The sequence below is a fragment of the Lissotriton helveticus genome, chromosome 2_1 (genome assembly GCF_964261635.1).
Source record: "Lissotriton helveticus chromosome 2_1, aLisHel1.1, whole genome shotgun sequence".
Lineage (NCBI taxonomy): Eukaryota > Metazoa > Chordata > Amphibia > Caudata > Salamandridae > Lissotriton > Lissotriton helveticus.
This window is the reverse complement of record NC_136059.1, coordinates 304,046,272-304,066,560: the sequence shown is the minus strand read 5'-3', so window position 1 is coordinate 304,066,560 and position 20,289 is coordinate 304,046,272. Positions and strand designations below refer to the sequence as shown.

The 20,289-nt window shown below is 47.5% G+C and overlaps 1 protein-coding gene across 24 annotated transcripts in view; it reads right to left on the bottom strand.

Moving 5' to 3' along the window:
• Nucleotides 1-20,289, bottom strand: part of NEDD4L (NEDD4 like E3 ubiquitin protein ligase) — a 1,578,130-nt gene that overhangs the window by 266,189 nt on the left and 1,291,652 nt on the right. For all 24 annotated transcript variants that reach the window (XM_078674880.1, XM_078674887.1, XM_078674878.1 and 21 more), the window contains one exon: nucleotides 4,982-5,059. In XM_078674880.1, the coding sequence (XP_078531006.1) occupies nucleotides 4,982-5,059 (78 nt within the window). The remainder of the gene's footprint in view (nucleotides 1-4,981; nucleotides 5,060-20,289) is intronic.

Genomic DNA, 20,289 nt, shown 5'->3' with positions numbered 1-20,289 from the left:
ACGGCTGGGCACTCCAGGGCCCAGCAGAAACTCACCAGCAACAGGTTATGATCCGAGATGGTGCGCGACAAGTATTCACTACGAGCTTCCATAGTAGCGAAGCCAGCTCTACACAAAACCGCATCGAGCCTCACATGCAAATCGTGTAAGGCCGAGAAGTATGAGTAATCACGTTCTCCAGGGTGTTGTGCGCGCCATACATCTATAAGTCCCCAGCTATCCTGCCACTGGGATCTGATCTTCGATAGTTTATGAATTGGGGCATCGGACAACGGGGGAAGGGATCTATTCATGGTCACGTCTGCTATGGAGTTAAAGTCCCCCCCTAATAGTACCGGGTTCGTGAAGTAAACATCCAGAGTCTCAGACATGTGAGCAAAGAAAGTCGCCTGTTCCACATTAGGGGCGTAGATACTGCAAAGGGTCACATCCCGCCCGTAAAGGCGTCCCATAACCACCACATGGCGGCCCTCAGGGTCTACCAACTGGTCAGTCATCTGAAAAGGGACCCCAGCCCTGACCCAAATCAACACCCCTCTCGCAAAAGCCGAATAGGTAGTATAATAAAGCTGCCGTCGCCACCTGAGCTGCAATGCTAACCCTTCAGTCTTAGTTGGATGTGTCTCGTTTAGGAATACTATCTGCGCGCCCCAGCCTACTAGATATGAATGGAACTTGTATTGTCGTCGCATAGAGTGTATTCCCGCACATTCCAAGTCATACATTTTACATCAGGTAAGGGACCCATAATCCAATTGTAAAAACACAGTAAGTCGCCGCTCACTCCTAGACACGCCGGTGAGTACCATTCCCCAATCAAATCTCCCCACATCCCCAACAATCCCAGACCCACCCTTAGCACTACCCTCCCTCCCCGGAACAGGCACTAACATAGTGAATCCTTTCCGAACTGACCCCAACAAACGCCCTCAAAAGGTGTCAAAGGCGTCCTAACTGGGAACCATCCAGTGGGGGTGGGATAAAACCTAGCAATTCAACAGCAGCCAGCCGATGCATCCAGCACCAACCCCCCAGCAGGGTCCGAACCCTCATTAATGAAGGTGACTGCACCCCCCCAACTAATAAGATAGAGGCTTTCCAGCAATCTGGTGATCCCGCTGGCCCCCCAGGCTTACCGGACACCCCAGACCCAAGCAGCTCGCCACATAGTAACCCACCAAGTTCAGAGCGGCAGCATCCACAGGATAAATCAGAGTCTACCTTGCTTGTCATGGAGCGTCCACCATATCATCTGCCGTACCCGGTGTCACCTTGGGAAGAATCTGGCTGCCAGACTCAGATAGCTCAGCCTCGGTATCATCAGCTTCTTTTTCCGAGCCCGTGGATGCCACCTGCGAGGATGCCTCGGCCCCAGCAATACTCACAACAGCCTGTAGCGCCGCCAAGCGCTTCGCCTCCGTCTGAGACATTGAGGGGGCCCCCAGGCACATATCGCCGTCTCCTATTACGGCGGGCCGACTAAGTCGCTGTTCCATCGCCGGTCGCTGCGAGGGCAGACCAGCCGCTCCCTTGCCGGCTCGGTATTCCTCTAACCATGGCCAGACGTCCTCAGGACTATTGCTAAAATGCGTTTTGCCATCCAGCGCAATTTGTAATCGTGCAGGGAACATCAAAGAATATTGTATGCCTTCATCACGGAACGCACGTTTGACTGCCAGAAAGGATGCCCTGGCCCGTTGTACTTCAAGCGTATAATCTGTGAACAGTGTAACATTACTATTGTCCACAGCGTAGGGGCCCGAGGTCCTGGCTTTATGAAGGAGTAGGTCTCTGTCTCTGTAGTGTAGGAGGCGCGCCACCACCGGCCGAGGTGGGCGTCCAGGATCCGGCGGGCGCGCAGGCACTCTGTGGGCCCTTTCTAGGGTATAAAACTGAGACAGGCCTTCTGGTGCAACTACGTCCCAGAACTAGCGCTCTAAGTAGGCTACCATATCAGATCCCTCAATCCGTTTCCGGCAGGCCCACCACGCGGACGTTGTTTCTTCTATTGCGGCCTTCCGCATCGTCAGCTCGCTTCTTCAGGGTCCGCAGCCGAGATAGATCGTCTCCCATTAGAGCATCCAACTTGCGCTGTTCAGGCCCTATTTCATCCAGCTTAACCTCCGTCTGTCGCACCCTGTCTGACAATTTAGCATGAGTCCCAGTGCTGTTGCCACTTGCGCAATATCCTGTTGAAGGGCCGTTCTAGTGTCCGCTATGGCCTGCAGGATTTGCTCCACTTGGTGCTGCGGGAGTAATCCAGGAGGATTAGTCGCCAGGTCTCGCGGCCCCTGCTCCGTTTCCGGCACCACGCTGTCCAGGGAGGGACCGCCTGGCTTCCCCCGGGATTTTCCCATGGTCAAATTCCTCAGGCACTGCTCAGCACAGGAGGGGCCCCGCTAGCCACGTCTAAATTAGCTGTCTGTGTCGCTTCTCGCAGTGGGGGACAAAGAATGAGCGGGCGCAGCAGCAATTCCCGAGCACCGCCAGACAGGAAGAGCAAAGATCGGGCAGTTCCAACCTGACAAAGCAGCAAAGGGCGAGGCACCCAGAGACCAAGGACTCCAGGGGCTGCAGACACAAAGAATGGCACCGCTAATTAGAATAGCACAGGCAGTAGTTCCACAAGGAGGTACTCCTTCCAATTGATTTCTTGTTACACACAAGCTGCACCGTTTCTGCACATCACTGTCTAATTGTGTACAGTGCGCCTTTCATAAAGTCCGTGTGTCACAGGGTAAGGGGTGCCCAACTGAAATATTGTATGGCCGCTGCAAAGTAGGTCGCAGAACTGCGCCTCCCGGCGCTGGCGCCGCCGCAACCTGCCCATTAACACTCCAGTATGGGCATCAGGCATCCCCACCAGCTGAGCCTCGCCGGTAATTTGAGTCAGCAGCCAGCTAGTCGTCCCCCGTGGGTCCCCGCAGTAATCCTTGCGGCACCGTCCGGAGGGGTGGGGGGGGGGGGGGGGAGGACACAGCCAGCAGCGCCGCTCCCACGCATCCCCCCCACCGCACCTCAGGGAAAGAGTCCAGGTCCCTAGCGGCAGCTCCACCCAGGGCGGCTGTCAGTACCGCGTCGTCTCTCCGCCGAAGGTCTCCCGGAGGGCAGCAGTCAAATCCACCTCCACTCGCCTCTTGACCGGGCCCAGATTTGGTGTGGCAACACAGCTCTCACTGCTCAATCCTGCAGATCTGAACGAGCGGCCTGCCCGCCGGTCTTCACAAACTCCTGCGGCTTTCTCCGTTCCGCCGTCGGGTTGGGGAGAAATGTTACGCGTCCGGCAGCGCCGCTCTTGTACAGCCCCCTCACCGCAGCCCGCCGCAGGCAAGCAGTCCGCCACCTCAGTGGCAGCCAGCAATTATCTGCCAAGGGCAAGCACCGGACTCGCGCTTCTCCTCTAGCTAGGGGTTCCCAACGGGCAGCAGGCCGAAGCCACCCTCACACGGACTGCGGCCGGGCTTAGCCCCGGTGCATCGACTCGGCCCTCTCCGCTCAGTCTGGTCCATAGAGGGCCCCCACACAACCCCCAGCGCCAGCAGGTCAATCGTTGCGCTCCCCAGACTGCCAGGCAGGGCCACTCAGCAATTGGCAAAGTTCCGCCGAGCAGACAGCATCGCAGGTGCTGCCATTTTAGGCAGCGGCCGAGTCCGGGTTCGGGATCTGTACCGGGACCCCAGAGTGCTCATGAGGCACCGTTCTCTCAGAGATTACAGGGGCTGCTGTCATTGCCCCGCTACTCGAGCAGGAGAAATTTGGGGGCCCAGAGCAGCCCCCAAAACAGGATAAATAGCGGGGTCGGTGCGAAGCTACAGGCTCACGCTTCCTCTTCCATCGGCTCCGAAGCCACGCCCCCTGCACTTGTACTTCATGACAAGTAACCTGAAATACGTCATTCTAAAGGTCTGAAGATGGGTGAACAAAAAATTATCCAACTAAGAATAAAGAAAAAACCCTCAACAATTATACTATGCAGATCTATGATATTCCTCACTCTCACCAGACCAAAAAACACTCAATATTTCTTTGTATGAGTAAAATCATCACTGGCCAGGACACATTTTATATTTTAGTGAGGAATACTTCGAAAAACATTTAGAAAGTGGCCCAATAGACAACTTTAGATGTTTTTGAATGTAAGATTTCTCAGGCACAGGAGTCACTTGGGACCAGATGTACGGCCATTCCATTTTGCGGGTAAAAAAAACTGCGATTTTTTGCGGCATGCGATTGGCGACTTACAAAAAAATGAATATACTAATGAGTCTTAGACACATGTAGCGATTCCCAATGGGGTCGCACATGACCTGCCTCATCAATATTCATGGGGCAGGTTGCAATATGCGAACCATTGGGAATGGGAAAGAACACAGGGATGGTGGCCTGCTAGGGACAGCAGACTGCCATATCTGTGTTTGCTTTTTAAATAAAGCAACTTTTTTTTATTTTAATGCAGCACGTTTTTCTTAAAGGAAAACGGGATGCATTTGAAAGAAAAAAATGAACATTTCTCTTTTCGTTTTTTAAGGGAATGCAGTGGTCCGTGGCACCACTGCCTGATCTTAAAATTTTTTTTTGCATACATTCACAAAGGGTTCCCTGAGGACCCCTTTCCGTTTGCGACTGGTTTATCACCTATTGGAAGTAGGTGGTAAATTTGATTGTTTTGCAACCACATTTGCAGTCACAAAACAATCGTACATACCAGTGTGACTCGCTATTAGGAAGGGACGCCATTGGTTCGCCCCTTCCTAATAGTGACTCGCAAACTCTATTTTGCGAGTCGGTAATAGCTTACCGACTCGCAAAATAGGGTTTATGCAACCACAACCTTTTTTATCGGTCGCAAGGGACGGATTTTCAGTTTGTGATCACTAAAACAGTGGTACATCAGGCCCTTGAACTTTAGCTTTAGTCCATACTATTAGCACAGGTAAATAACATACATGCAGTAGGCTAGAAATACTGTGTTTCTTCTTACCGGAAGCGGACCCAAATCATTGGGATTTAGTGGAGCTTTCGTTCTTAAGTGCACTGGAAACTTCAATCTCGGATCCTCCTGTAACATAATTGAATCAATGAGTTGCAACAGTTTAAGGCTTCTAAAAGCAAAACAAACCTTACAATGCCATTCAAATGCTACAAGTAATAGAAACATTCAGACATGGAAACAACACACATAGGGTGGACTTTGACATTTGTGTTCATTAATTAGAATCACTACACTCGGATTTCCTAGAAATAAGATGGTAACTACGAGTAAGAATAATAATATTTCCCTGCCTGTGTATGAATCACTGTACTTTTAGGCCCTGATTAGGAGTTGTGTTGAAATGCCACCAACATCTAGCACAAGCAAGCTCCTGATCCCAGCAAGTGCACATTGTGCACGCTAATACCACACTAAATTTACTTAAGGAAAAGAGGTCAGCAAGATAAGATGTACTGAAAACAGGTGCCTTAACGAAATACAATAACAGAGTGGTCATTTGCCTCAGGCTAATACCACAAACTCTGGGAACCAATTTCTCCTGCGGCAAAAGTACAGCAGACTAATTTCTCACAACTCTAACCATATTTCAAAACCCATAGAGACAGTTACACAGTGCTGTGCTATGGCTCACAGGACTGCTGGAATCTCAAAAAGGATTATCAGATCTCCTCGAGAAAATAAAGATCCGTCAAGCAATCCTCGTTGTGAATCTTCTTTGCGAAGTAAGTGAAATGAGAAATCCAGGAGCTCCAGAAATACTTGGTCACACCACCCACAAAACTGCCTTCGTCGTCATTTACAGGTACTCCTGGCAGTCAACAGATTGGCCTCTACCATGCTATCTAATGTATGTTCTGGAAAAAGCAACGTTCAATAAATCTTAGTCTTAAAGTAGCTAAATGTGCAATTTCAAACTTATTCCTGTACTGAAAAACCAAAGATCCGAATAAGAAATCATTACGGGAGGATCAGAAGCTAAGCAGATCAGTGTTTGACCGCCGCTGAAACTGTTCTAATGTCAGCTAAACAACTAAACCGGTGGAAGGCAAAGACCAGTTGGTAAGACTGCATCTCCCAGAGTATCCTTCCAAGGAAGCAGCTGTTACAAAACAGCAGCCTGTGTTCAGATAAGCTGAAGAAAGATACACTTGTGGAAATCCACACATCTCGGAGATAACAGCAGCATCCCTCAGTCTGCATCAGGATGAGTGTCTGACGTGACACTGCACTCCCCTGCCAACTGAGCAGCTTGAACAAAGATGTCTCACAATTGGCACAATACCTAGCATCATGGCTTCCCTGCATAATTTCAAAGAGCCCGCTCTTATGCATTTGTTCACATTATGCCACCACGTCTGCACTGCACACAGGGAAGGAAAGGGAAAAGGCCTTTACAACGAAGCCGTTTCCATGAAATCTTTAACCACGCATGCAGTACAACGCATGCGTGGTTACCACTAAAGCCTTTACCACGCATACCTTTACTACGAGGTTTGTAGTAAAGGCATATGTGGTAAAGGTAAAAAGTAAAACGGGGGGGGGGGTTGGGGGGGTTTCCCCCCCCCAAATAAAAAAACTCACCAGAAGTCACGTCGGGATCTGCACATAATCAGCGTCGTTTAAGAGAGATCGGAAAAAATATTCCGTTTCCTCTTAACGACGTATGAAGTCACTACGCAAGTAGTCGAGGTAAAGTTTATGCGTGGTAAACGAATTCCGTTGTAACGCATGCGTGGTAAAGGCATGCGTTGCAACGGAATTCGTTGTAACGTCATACATTCGGAAGGAAAGCTTCCACTGCATGCCTGGTGACACCATCCCCAATGATTTCTATGGAGCCCTCCCACCTTTTACTTTTTTAATAGAGTTTTATATAGCGCAAATTAGACCTGAGACATCAGGTATCAGAGTGCTTTACATGAGCACCAGTTTAGTTACATGAGGATACATTCATTTTTGTTAGGCACGGGGAGATTAAGTGATTTGCCCAGAATCACAGGATGTTGAGCGTAGTTGCTGAGACTCGAACCTGGTTCCCCAGCTTCGAGGCCACCTCTGTAGCCATAAGGCAACATCCTCTGCCCAACTTCTTTAATGATCCACTGACATTCAGTGCTCCCAGGTGTGCTCACTAACAGTTCAGGAGCTCCTCTGTTAATAGGACGAATCTGTCCATCTGGAAGAGGCTAATCTTCACTTTCTAAAACTTTCAGCTATATATCTGCACAATCTGAGAGATGCCCTTAGATCGGAGACCACTGGAAGAAGTTGTATTTGGATTGGAAGAAGTTTATTTATTAATTTGCATTGTTAATTAAAACCTCTGCATCAATTAAACCGCAATGCATCGACATGTAAAAAGGTTCCACAGAACGAAGTACAAAGGATGAAAAGTAGGAGTGTCACTACCAATAGAGTAATAAAGGATTCTTATGTACTTAGTAGTGACAGGTCCACAGTAAAGTGACCCAAGCACACATTAAAAGACACTGTCATACAGAAAGGGGTAAAACAATTGTAGGCAGAGCAATACAATTTTCAGATTAAAAGAAGATAGATTAAAAAAAGAGTGGATTAATGAAGTGACTCGACAATTAAGGTGGTTTTTGTGATGTATTAGTTGTTGAGCAAGTTCCAAGCATCCAAGGTGTTCCCTGTTTCAAATCTTATATGTACAAGTATGCAGCCATCTGTTCCTTGTCCTTATGTATCACTGCCATTGGTTCCTGTTAGTTTCTGTTCGACTATGATAAGAAATCTCACGAAACAGCAGTTTAATTGTGTGTCCGTTGAGGAAAAACAGGACAATACCGGCTGTCTTCATGATCTAATTTCTCATTGTTTGAATAGTGGGCGTAACATTATTTTTCTCTCTCCCAATTATTCCTTACAAGTGATACAGAGTGCAACAGGTCTACTTACCCATTTCCACATAGCTGTTAGTCAATTGCGGCCGACTAGCGTTTCCATGGAAGTAGGTGTAAGAGTGATGATAGGATGCCTAGACAATATCTTAGGAATTTTTCTGTTAGAAAGTTAGAATAGCTTGTATGAAAGTAGGGTTGGGGTGAGGCTATATCATAACGTTGGCACAAGGCAACCATGGGTTCTGCCCACCACTGCTGCCTTGTTCTGGGTCAGCGAAACGAGTTTGATGGGTTTTTTTACCGCCTTTTTGAAGCTGGTGTGGTTTGCAGATGTTGCCCATAGATCTTGTAGGCCAAGTTGCATTATGGATTCGTTGAGGTAGGTCTAGGCGGGTGAACTGTTTCTGGTTGTCAGTTCCAGCCATAAATGCAAATTTAATACGTTTGGTTTGGTGTTCTTAAGTTTGTGCCAACAGTTAATATACACACCTCTGCTGGCGAGGGATTGTTTCTGAAGCCCAAACCCCAGCCTTATCTGAGATGGAGAGGTGTATTTGGGAAGGCCAAAGTTCATTCTATGGGCTCTAGACACAATCCAATTCAGTATACATGTGTCCCTTCCACTTAGCGGCTCACTACCGTAAGTTATTGTAGGGATCAATGTTGGTTGAATTACTTGAAGCAATGGAGTTAGTTAGGGCCTGCCACTTTCTTCTTTAGATTAATATTGCCAAGGTTAGGACGATGCCCTTTCTCTTCAGGGCATCATTTTGCAGTTTGAATGATCCCTTTTTATCAATGATAATTCCTAAGTATTTATATTCAGACACAGACTCTAGGCATTGAGAGGCAATGCACCAGCTTGATATCTTTTTTATCGTGCTGTTCAGAGACATTGCTTTTGTTTTATCGAAGTTGATTTTTAAGCCATTTGCTATCGATTAGGCATGGATGGCGTCAAGAAGGTGCGGCAGACCAACTAGGGTGCAACTTATTAGCACCAGGACATCTGCTTAGAGGAGAGTGGACATCTTTGATGTTCTGTTATATGATCGATATGAGACCACGGAGTCATCAACAACCACGGCAACTACATCAGTGTCACCAGAGTCATCCAATTAATACAAGATGCCATTACATAACCACATGAATTGTTATGCCTAATACAAATAAGGCAAACATGTCATTTATATGATGATACCTCTGCAAAGGAGAACAGGCTCTCATAAATGAGGTGTGTACGGCAGCTTGAATAACCTGAATTTTTGTTGCTGGTGTAATTTTCAACTTTGAAATATTCAGAAAGCATTACTATAATATACCAGATTAAACAAACAAGAATAACTTAAAATGTAAAAAAGGAAGTGCAACAAATGGAAAAAAAGGACAAAGGAATTTGGACTGCTGAATTGCCCTTCTTTTTTGGTGCACACATGATCAGACAAAATGCCATTGCTCACAGTGCAAGAGAACCAATGACTAAAGTGTGCTGAACAAAAGATGAATGGCAGCTGAACAGACTAACTGAAAAAGATGTATCTATCTATATAGGTGTGCATTTCTTGATCACATGCGCCTGGCGAGACAGCTAAGCCTGCCTCTAGGTCAAGCCCCACAATGATGGAATTAAGACTGCCATTCCAGTCTCCAGTCCCTCCAGAGTGAGGGCATGCAACATGCTGTCCAGCAGTTCCAATGTAGAGGCCAGAGAAGTTACTCGACTGACAGAGGGGTCTTTGGGCTCCAGGAAGCTGGAGTACAGCTACCAGACATCGCTTGACCACAAACCTTGTTACCAATTCAAGATACTACCACATTCCATCTAACTCTGCTGAACCACAGTATGAAGAGGAAGGACCCATCACCTGTGTGCAGGATGAGTGCCTTGCCATTTGCTTATTATCAAAACTGTATAAACTACTCTACTTATCCTGACTGGAAAACTGATACACTGAAGAAAAGTGAGAAAGGATTGCACAGTATAGAACTGTGATTCCCATATAAGACGATGCGCTGTATCTACTCATCCCTTCACTCCCTCAGTTTCAAGGCATTGTTTGCAAACACCACCTCGCAAAGAGGGGAACAGACATCCAGCTTCAGGGTACTGTCCTCGAGCCACAAAGAGCGTCATTCACAGTTTGGAATAGACAACATTTTTTAAAGAGATCATATTCTCTGGCAAGTATATGGGAAATTTGATATACCAGAGGCAATGAGATATAATAGCGTAGTCAAAGAATCAGGAGTAGCTGAAAACTCCATCAAAATGTGTGACAACTACACTCATTTGGAAGAAAACGTGTTTCAATGAATGCATCTGATTTGTATTAGAAGAAAAAAACGAGAAATACATCAAAAATCTTAGAAAATCTTAAATTAGAATTCTAGGCTGGTAAACCGGACCAACCGAAACAGATTTTTTACTAATGGTTTCTTAAAACCATCAAACCGACAACGAAAATGTATAATTTTAGATTATAGGCGCCTCAACACAAACTCTTTCCCTGCTCAGAATAGCAGCTCAGGAGTAGAAATCTCATGCGGGAGCCATGCACAGCATGGTTTCACCTTCCCCAGCCACACAATTCCATGATATAACTGTAAAATAAATTATACTTGCAGACCTGTTACTCACACAAACATATTGGCAACTCTTCCCTTCCCTTCCCAAATTATTAAGAACAGATACTTGTGTTCTGAACTCACCCCACCCTCTGTACTGCTCCCATTCATCACCCAAATATAAAAATAATTACTTAGTGGCTTGCAACCCATCCCTACTGCCCTCAACATTACCCACCAGTCCACCACCCTCACACAAAACCAAATATCTGCTGTGCTACCACCTCCCCACACCACACTGCGTATTCTGTCACCTTCCAACCTGAAGGTTTGCTTTCTGCTCTAACACTGAGAGTGGAGAGTTACACCTAGCGGACTGCTGCTCTATGAGAGCCGCTCATCAGCCTCCATTTCCCTGTCAACACTGGCATGTAGAGACCTGATGCCACAGGGGGGATGGCAGTTCGCGAGGTAGATCACCTGCAACCCCCACCTCCCTCAAGTCTCTATAGACCTAAGGAAGGCAGCAGAACACCGCCAGATAAAGTATGGGCTTCAGGACTCGGAGATTCACTGCTCTGATGTAAGAGCAGTGAATAACAGGGTACTGAAATCTATGTGTGAGCTACTGGCGTCTGATAGAACATTACAACAAGACTGTTCCTGGTTCTTTCTCATTTCACATGTTTCCTCAAAATGTCTTTGCTGTACCAATCAAAATGCTGGCTTACTTTCTATTATTTTTGTTATACCAGCCAGCCTTAGGTTGGGCTTCCCCCAAACTTCTCAATTTTTGCAGATTTTGTTTTTGTTGCCCGTAGGATTTTTTACACTTTACCACTGGTAACCAGGGCTAAAGTTCACAAGCTCTCTTCTTTACACATAGTAAAATGGGCTTACAGCCAATTGGCACATTCCATTTATTTTTTTAAACCCTAGTAACGTGGAACTACATGTACCCAGGGCCTGTAGATTAAATGCTACTAGTGGGCCTGCAGCACTGCTTTTGCCACCCACTTGAGTAACCCTATAAAACAAGTCTCAGCCTGCCACTGTAGCTAGTGTGCGAATCTTTAAACTGCTATTTTGACCTAGCAAAACAAGCCTATTGCCAGACCCAAACCTTCCTTTTAAATACATAAGGGTAGGTTCTAACAAGCCTAAAGGGCAGGGTGCAGTGCCTTTAAAAAGTTGGTCATGTATTTTTAACTTTTACATGCCCTGGTCATGAAAAACTCTTAAATGTGTTTTTCGCTACTACAAGGCCTACCTCACTCTTAGGATAACACTGGGTTGCCTTACTGCATTTAATAAGCGATGACTTTCAATGGGGAGCAGATAGGAAGGTCGAGCATGGCCTTTAAAGAATTGTAAAGTCATCTTTAATGGTACAGTTCAGATTAAGTAACAATTCTGAAAATCCCACTTTTGGAAAGTTGTCATTTTCTAGTCCCAACCATTTGGTGTCTGCTGCCTGCCTGCAGCATGAGTCACATGACTAGGTGTAGCTTGCAGATTATCTTCATGCATTGTTCCCAGACAGGATGGGCCATCACCGACTTGATGAGGGTGAGGAGCTGTCACCTACCACACTTGCATGTCCCAAAGACTCTGCCTGAGCACACTCACTAGTCTATTATGACCCCAGAAAAGCGGAGGTCAAGGCAGGGAGGCAGGAATTTCCAAACACCTCTACGGGTGGAAATCTCCAGAATCTTTTCCTACTTGAAAGTGGAGACCAGGTTAAAAATGATGAACCTTCCAACCCAACTGTTTAGTACACCTCTGGACCTGTGGAAGACTCAGAAGGACTGCTGTGCTGCTCTGCAAAAAGGACTGCTATTTTGTTGCACTGCTGCCTTAGTGAATGTGCTCTGCCAGTCCAACTATGGCTCTGTGGGCTGAACTGACACAATGAGATGCAACTCCTCAAAGCATAGCTGCTGTGCGGCACATCCCAGCTGCAGACCTTTTCATTGCAAGCCTTTCACAATAGCATCCTCGACGTCCCAGGACTCTGCATCTCAGCCCTGCAGCTTCCTTGGAACAGACGGTGTGCAACACATCTTTGAATCAGGATTTTACATCACGAGCCCCTCGTCGACGGAATCCTCGACTACGAAGCATCAGAGCCTCACAACTCCTTGACATCACCTATGCATGACACATCCTCAACAGGGGATCTTGCAACACTTCACAAACCAGGATTTAAAGTACTTTTATTCAGCACGTCTAACTTTGCCCCTGTATCTGATCCATGCTCTTTTACAGTCAGTCTGAACTTGACTTTGTCCCAGTCTGGCACGACCAGCTAACCACACTTGGTGCTTTGTGCTCTTAGGCACTATTTTCACTTAAATCTTTTAAATTGTGTATCTCTGGTTCTCCTGATTTGATTTTTGTCATTCTGGTCTCAAATAATGTATTAGATTTTGCTCCATCTTTCTACATTGGTATTGGGGTTTTCTTGTGGTTTCACTTAATTACTGTTTGAAGTGCTGCATAAATACTTTACACATTTCCTCCAAGTTAAGTCTGACTGCTTTTGAGCCAAGCTACCGGAAGGTGAAGCACAGGTTAATTTGGGGCTTTGCTTGTGTTTCGCCCCGACAGAGATTGTGGTTGCTGCTTGAGTAGGGTTTCACTCCCCCTCAACCAGTAACCCAATTTCCAACAGATCCAATCTCTTTTAAACAAACTGTACATAACGTTACAAAGAATATGCAACTACCCTATGACTCTAAAAACTTCATGTACATTTGTATGTGAACCATGTAGTGGCACTGATACTGGAAGGGCGCCTGTGCTTGCAAATCCGTAGAGAACTAGAACTAGTACTGGCCAAGGCTCACGTAATTTAGAGAATTGTGGCTATCAAGGAGGTGTTCTCCAACTCCCAAACTCAGCAAAAAGACGTTTGCGTCTATGTAGCTATTTAGTCCAGAACGCTCTTAATCCCTTACGTCCGGGACAGCATTTAAACGTTAGAGCCTTAAGTATTGACCTTGGAAGAAGTCTATAAAGAAAAAACTGCAATACAGACATTCATCATACTCATACCACACCATTGGGGATCCACTGATTTTGCTACATTATAATGATGGTTTGACACAGAATGCATGACCAGTCCACACTTACATATAACTTTATGTATTATTACACATGATGTAATATTTCCTTCCCAAAAGTGCAGATTGAAGGTCTGTGTGCCTTTTATTGGTTTAATTCGTGGTGTATTTAAAGAATATACAGCAGCAGGGTATTCTGTTTGCAGGTGCGAAAGCTGCTGCTTACCTCATTTTCATCTGCATCTCTTACTTGGGGACACTGACAAGAAGTCTCGCTAATGGCCTCTAGCTCATCTCACTTTTGTAGCAGTGTGTGAAGATGGCGATACGTTGACATGTCAGAGGAAACCACTGTAGCTGAGTGGCTGATCACTGAATATCTCAGACAAGCAATGGCAAAGCCAATTTATCATCATTTTATCAAAATTCGGAAGCAACAATATTTTATCTGGAATTAACGACCTAATTGCTTGTTACTCGAGCAATGACAAGGCACTGGTAAACTGGATGACTTTCAGTGCACATTATAAAAAAGCACACAGAGCTTGATACTATTGTGATAAATGTCGAATTTTCATAATTATTAATCAACTTCTTCACAGCTGGCATCATGCTACAGTAGCGAAAATCAATACACTGCTCTGACAGTTTTTTCTATACCATCAAGTAAAATCTGTTATTTTTTTTCTTCTTGTTTCCCTCCACCTTCTCACCCCCCTTGTTCGCACCATTGCCCCAAACGCTGTACACCTCTCAAGTCAATATTACCGCCTACCAGGAGGCGTGTGTCAAACCTAGAGGGAGAGCTGCAACCTGGTGACTTCCCAACAGGTGGGAGTACGTCAAGGAAAAGTCCAGTGAGTGACTAGGAAGCTTGGGTTCAAAGGGCCCAATCAGGAAAGAAGGGCGTGGCTTCAGGGACCGCCTAAAAAGCAACTGGGACAAGCAATCCCCAGCTTTGTCGCCAGAGGAACTTGATGCTGAAACCGTATGAGATGCCACACAAGAAGATGTTGCCGAGAAGGGAGCTGATGTGATGTGCAGTCAGCCGTTTGCACGTTCATGTGAGGACGGGGTGCCCAGGAGAGGGCTGACATCGGTAGGGTAGTGACGAGCAACGTGAGGCCCACCCGCCATACCAGCACCTGCAGCCAAGATGGCGGAGCCTGGGAGGAGGTGGTGCGGCCTAGGACCACACGAGACATCGAGGTCAGCAACGCTTCAAGTGCGGATGACTTATAGGTTGACATCGTGGTGATAAAGGTTGGTGTTGCGCTAACTTTAACAAAAGAAGAGCACAGAGATAGGCCACTTTAGGAACACAGAGTGGTGGGCCTTGGAGGTACGGTCTTAGGCATAGTTGTTCTCGGAGCTGGGACTAGGTTAGCGTTGCGGGAACCCTCTCCCCAACTACCGCCATGCCCGGTATAAGCAGGTGTGGGCAGCTTCACAATGTAGACCGCAAAGCGCTCAAGAAATTCACTGGAAGAGGTTCAGGCATTGCGTTGGATCGGTAGGGAGAGTGCGAAAATGAGGGAGCCTGGCTTGTTCCCAGCACAAAGCGGGCCTTGGGGTATGGTGTCTTAAGTGCCAGAAGTTTAATTTAGCACTGTAATGACCTACTTCTCAATAGGCCGGTAGCAGCTGAGCTCTGGCCGCATGCGCATGTTCTCTGCCCCCACCCCCACTTTTTTCTTCCACACCCCTTTTTATTAAGGTGCAGAACGGACTAGGCTGCATAGCACATACAAATGAAAGCCGGCACAGGAAGCAAGAATACTGAAACAGTTATGGCACATTCATGAACCCCATGTACCTTGTGTGAAGGGCCAATGCTCCAAAAGTATCAGCGTGTACATACACGACTGCGAATTTGCTCCTCACAAAGCAACTCAAATTGATTCAAGAGCCGGTGTTCTAAATGAGTTCAGAGATAAGGAAATTGGTCTTGCCTTCGGATTCAATTGTGAGTCTCTCTCATCCAATGCTCGTCATCTGCCAGCTCAGCCCTGATTCCATCCGTAAACACAAAGATCGCCTACGTTCAACTGAGGTGGTGACATTATAAATAGTTGAAAAAGAATACAAACCACGTTTTCTCGTGTCAAGGGTGTAGCCTCTAGTTCCCCGTTTCTTTCTGGTGCATGAAGTTTTCCTTCCCACACCCCATCAGAAATGCAGCACCTTTGAGACCAGCACTCCATGTGGGAGCTGCGCATTCTTGAACTTACATTGGAGCGGCGAGGGCTAGTACTGCTGCAGAGCTGGGTGTTGTTTGTAATGGTGGACGTTGGTGGTTTGGGGTCTGTTCCGTGCCCTGTAATGCCTCTTACCGGCGAGGTCATGGCGAGAGAGGGTTTGCTCCAAAGGGAGGGGCTGGGCCAGATGGACACACACAGAGTCTAGCCTCCTGCCCCTTGAGGGAAAGTGTATTGTGTTTTGTTGTTGCTGGAAATGGTGCTAGTAATTGGCTGATCATTTTGGGTCAGTGAATCCCTAGACAGTGCGTTCCTTTGGCCTCAGCGAAGCACTCTAATTCCTCCAGGTCGAGTTAAAATAGCCAGAGGATAGGGCATGATCTGACCTCCTCCAAGTGTAGGGAAGGAGGGTTCACGGACCATTTCACGAACAGCTATTCCCGTTTGGGTGAGGTTGGTGTGAGTTTTGGGAAAGAAGGAGTAGTTTCTGTCCTGTAACTCCAGTTCTGTAGTAGGGGTATCTCTGTTATAGTCATAATCTAGTGAATAGTCCCGCCCATGTGCGTGGACCCCGGCAATCAAAAATAATCTCTTAAGTTGTCAAAAAATGCAGAACTGCAAAGACACTTAGGAGAGAATTAAAGACAAATAATGCAGCCTATTTCCACAGGCTACACTGTCCAGTACTTCAACTAGAAATTCCACCAAAAACAACCACACAAACAGCACAGCCTGCCCAGTTTCCTCCACAGAGAAACTTGCCTCTACAGTAAAAGCCTCTGGAATGATAGAGAGGAAGGCATGGACAGACAAGCCCCATAGGCTGCCATTATGTGGCTTAAATAGGATACTGTGCCTTTAAGAGAACTTTCCAGAACTTCTCCCAGTATCCCAGAATGCACAGCAGGCCCCATTTACTTTCAGTTCTTTTTGAAGGCGTAACATGCCAGACCTGTATCATTCCTTACATGAATATCTTTCTCCACCGGGGAGGAGGGCGGGCGCTTAAGACTATAACAGAGATACCCCTACTACAGAACTGGAGTTACAGGACAGAAACTACTCCTTCTGTAGTAGGGGATCTCTGTGTATAGTCATAATCTAGTGAATAGAATGGCAAGCCCATCCCCACACCAAGCGGCGGTGGAGAACAAGAAATAACACCACTATTGTGCGAACAAATTTCGCAGCGAAGCCTGCCCAACCTGAGCGTCTACCCTGGCATCAGTGTCCAGGCAGTAATGCTTAGCAAAGGTATGGACCGACTTCCAAGTGGCCGCCTTGCAGATTTCTGCAATTGGAACATTACGGAGCAAAGCTGTCGTGGCAGCTTTACCCCTGGTGGAATGAGCCTTAGGTTTACCCCCTAAGGTCTTATGAGCTTTTTGGTAACACAGCTGTATGCAGGACACAATCCACCTAGAGATGGACTGCTTCGAGGTCGCAAGACCCGTCCTGACCGATGCATAATTGATAAACAATTGGTCTGACCTACGAATATCTTTGGTTTTATCCAGATAAAATTTCAACACCCTCCTAACATCCAGGGAATGTAAAGACCTTTCCGCTGGAGATGAAGGATTCTGAAAAAACGTAGGCAAAGTTATTGTCTGGTTGACATGAAAATCAGAAATCACCTTGGGAAGAAATTTAGGGTGAGTACACATAACAACCTTAGCAGCATGAAACACAGTATAAGGTTCTTGGCAACACAACGCCTGAATTTCACTCACCCTGCGGGCCAATGTAATGGCCACGAGGAACGCCGCCTTCCAGGACAGGTGCTGCAACGAAGCCTTATGAATAGGTTCAAAAGGCTCCTTCATCAATCTGGACAGCACCACATTCAATTCCCATGAAGGCGAAGGAAGCCTGACAGGAGGGAATACTTTCTTCAAGCCTTCCAGAAAATCTTTGATCACAGGGATCTGGAAGAAGGAAGTCTGTGAAGGGCATTTCCTGTAGGCAGTCAATGCAGCGAGATGAACCTTAATGGAATGAACATTAAGGCCAGACTGCGCCAAATGTAAAAGGTAAGGAAGAATGACATCCTCCTTGCACGTCGTAGGGTCATAGTTCTTGGACTTGCACCAGATACAGAACCTCTTCCACTTGTAAGCATAGGAAGTCCGAGTGGAAGGTCGCTTAGACTCCTTCAGTATGTCCATGCAATCTTCGGGCAGATTGAAATGTCCATATTGCACTATCTCAGGAGCCATGCCGCCAAACTCAAAGACGAGAGGTTGGGGTGCAGCATCTGTCCCTCGAACTTCGTGAGAAGGTCCGGCCTGCACGGCAGCCGTATGTGAGGAAGGAGAGACCGGTGAAGCAGGTCCGTGAACCACCACTGCCTGGGCCATTCCGGAACAATAAGTATCATCCGCGCCCTGGACTGGGCCAGCTTGATGAGTACTGCCGGAATCAGGGGAATGGGTGGAAAAGCGTACAGAAAGCTGTTCGACCAGTTGATCCATAGCGCATTCCCCAGCGTCCCCCGCTGGTAGTACCTGGAGGCGAAGTCTCGGCATTTGCTGTTTTTGGCGGTGGCGAACAGATCTACATCTGGAGTCCCCCACCTTGCGAAGACGTCTCCTAGTACTTCATCGTTTATGACCCATTCGTGGTTTTCCTGGAGCAGTCTGCTCAGTGCATCTGCCTGAACATTCTGCACACCTGGCAGATGGGTAGCCGTTATCGTCAGTCCTCGAGCCAGAAGCCAATGCCAGATCGCCTGCGCCTCCTGCGGCAGGGTGCGCGATCTCGAGCCCCCCTGCTTGTTGAGGTAATACATCATGGTCGTATTGTCCGTCTGTATAAGCAGAGGGTTGGTCTGAAAGGACGGATGAAAGGCCTTCAGTGCCAAGTGAACAGCTCTGAGTTCCAGAAAATTGATGTGATACGTGGCCTCCATCGGGGACCACGTTCCCTGAATCTGTAAGTCTCCGGAGTGCGCCCCCAGCCTTGGAGAGAAGCATCCGTCACGACAGTCTGAGTGGGAATGTCCTTGTGGAAAGGGACCCCTCTGAGGAGATTCTCCGCTGAACACCACCACTTCAGAGACTGAAGAGCATGCAGAGACAGTCATATCTTGTCGTCCCAAGATCCTTTCCTCTGATCCCACTGGTCCTCCAAGCACTCTTGCAACGGTCTCATGTGCAGTCGTGCGTGTGGCGTTAGGAAGATACAAGAGGCCATCGATCCCAGTAGAGAAGACACCGTCCTCACTGTTGTAGATGGAGTGATCATAAGAGCCTGAGCCTTCCGAAGGAGTGATAATCGTCTCTCCTCCGAAGGAGACACGCTTGCTGACAGCGTATTGATGGAGGCTCCCAAGTACTGTATGCACTGGACCGGAGTCGGGACAGACTTGGACATGTTGATGTGCAACCCCAGCTTGTTCAAGAGAACGCACGTCTTCTGGAAGTGGGCTTGCGCTTCCGAGAAGGAGGAGGCCTTGATCAACCAATCGTCCAGGTACGGGTAGACGAACACCTTGTTCTTTCTCAAGTGTGCCGCTACCACCGCCATGCACTTTGAGAATGTTCTCGGCGCAGAATTCAGTCCGAATGGCAGTACTGTGTATTGATAATGATTGGCGCCGACTTAGAATCGCAGGAACTTCCTGTGTTTGTGTGCAATGGGCACATGGAAGTACGCATCTTGTAGGTCTATAGCACATAGACAGTCCCCCTGTTGCAACTGCGGATAAATCTGATGCAACGACAGCATGCGAAACTTTTCTCTGCGAATCCACTTGTTTGCCTGTCGTAAGTCCAGAATGGGCCTGAACTCGTTCTTGTCCTTCTTGCGAACCAGGAAGAACCGGGAGTACAGACCTCTTCCTCTTTGAGACCGAGGTACGTCTTCTATCGCCCTTTTCCTTAACAGGATATTGGCCTCTGCCTGGAGCTGAAACTGCGAGCTGACTGGTGGAATTGCTGGAGGCGGGCTGGTGAACCGAAGACTGAATACATTGCAAACAATATTCAGCACCCACTTGTCCTGAGTAAATTTTCTTCACTCTGTCAGAAAAAATTGAACGCTTCCCCCCACCGGAGGGGGTAACGGATGTAGGGGAAGTAAGCGCTCAGGGCCTAGACCCGGCCGGGCCTTTAGTCGCTGCTGCCGACTGTTGGCCGCCTCTTCCTTTCTGTCGCTTCTGGAACGGCATTCTGAACTGCTGCTGTTACTGTCCCGAAGCCTGGCCACGCCCTCTGCCCTGTCCACCGAACCGTCTCTGGAACGGGCGGTATGATTTTTTGGTATCCTTAGGCTTTTCCAGGCCCACCGCCGTGAGCGTTTCGGCCTCCGCCTTCATGCGGGCCATTTCGTCATCGGCGTGTTTTCCAATCAGGGTTTCGCCAGAGAATGGTAGATTGGCAACCCTTTGTTGTGCGTCAGGTTTTAGGGACGTGAGGCTTAGCCACGCGTGTCTTCGCTGGTTAATCCCATGGCAGAAGCCATGCGCCGCCAGTAAGGAAGAATCAGCTGCAGCACTGATGACCTGATTCGCCACCAGCATCCCCTTATTCAACACCTCCTAGAAATCTTCTCTCTTGTCACGAGGCAGGTGTTCCACAAACTGCTGTAGGGATTCC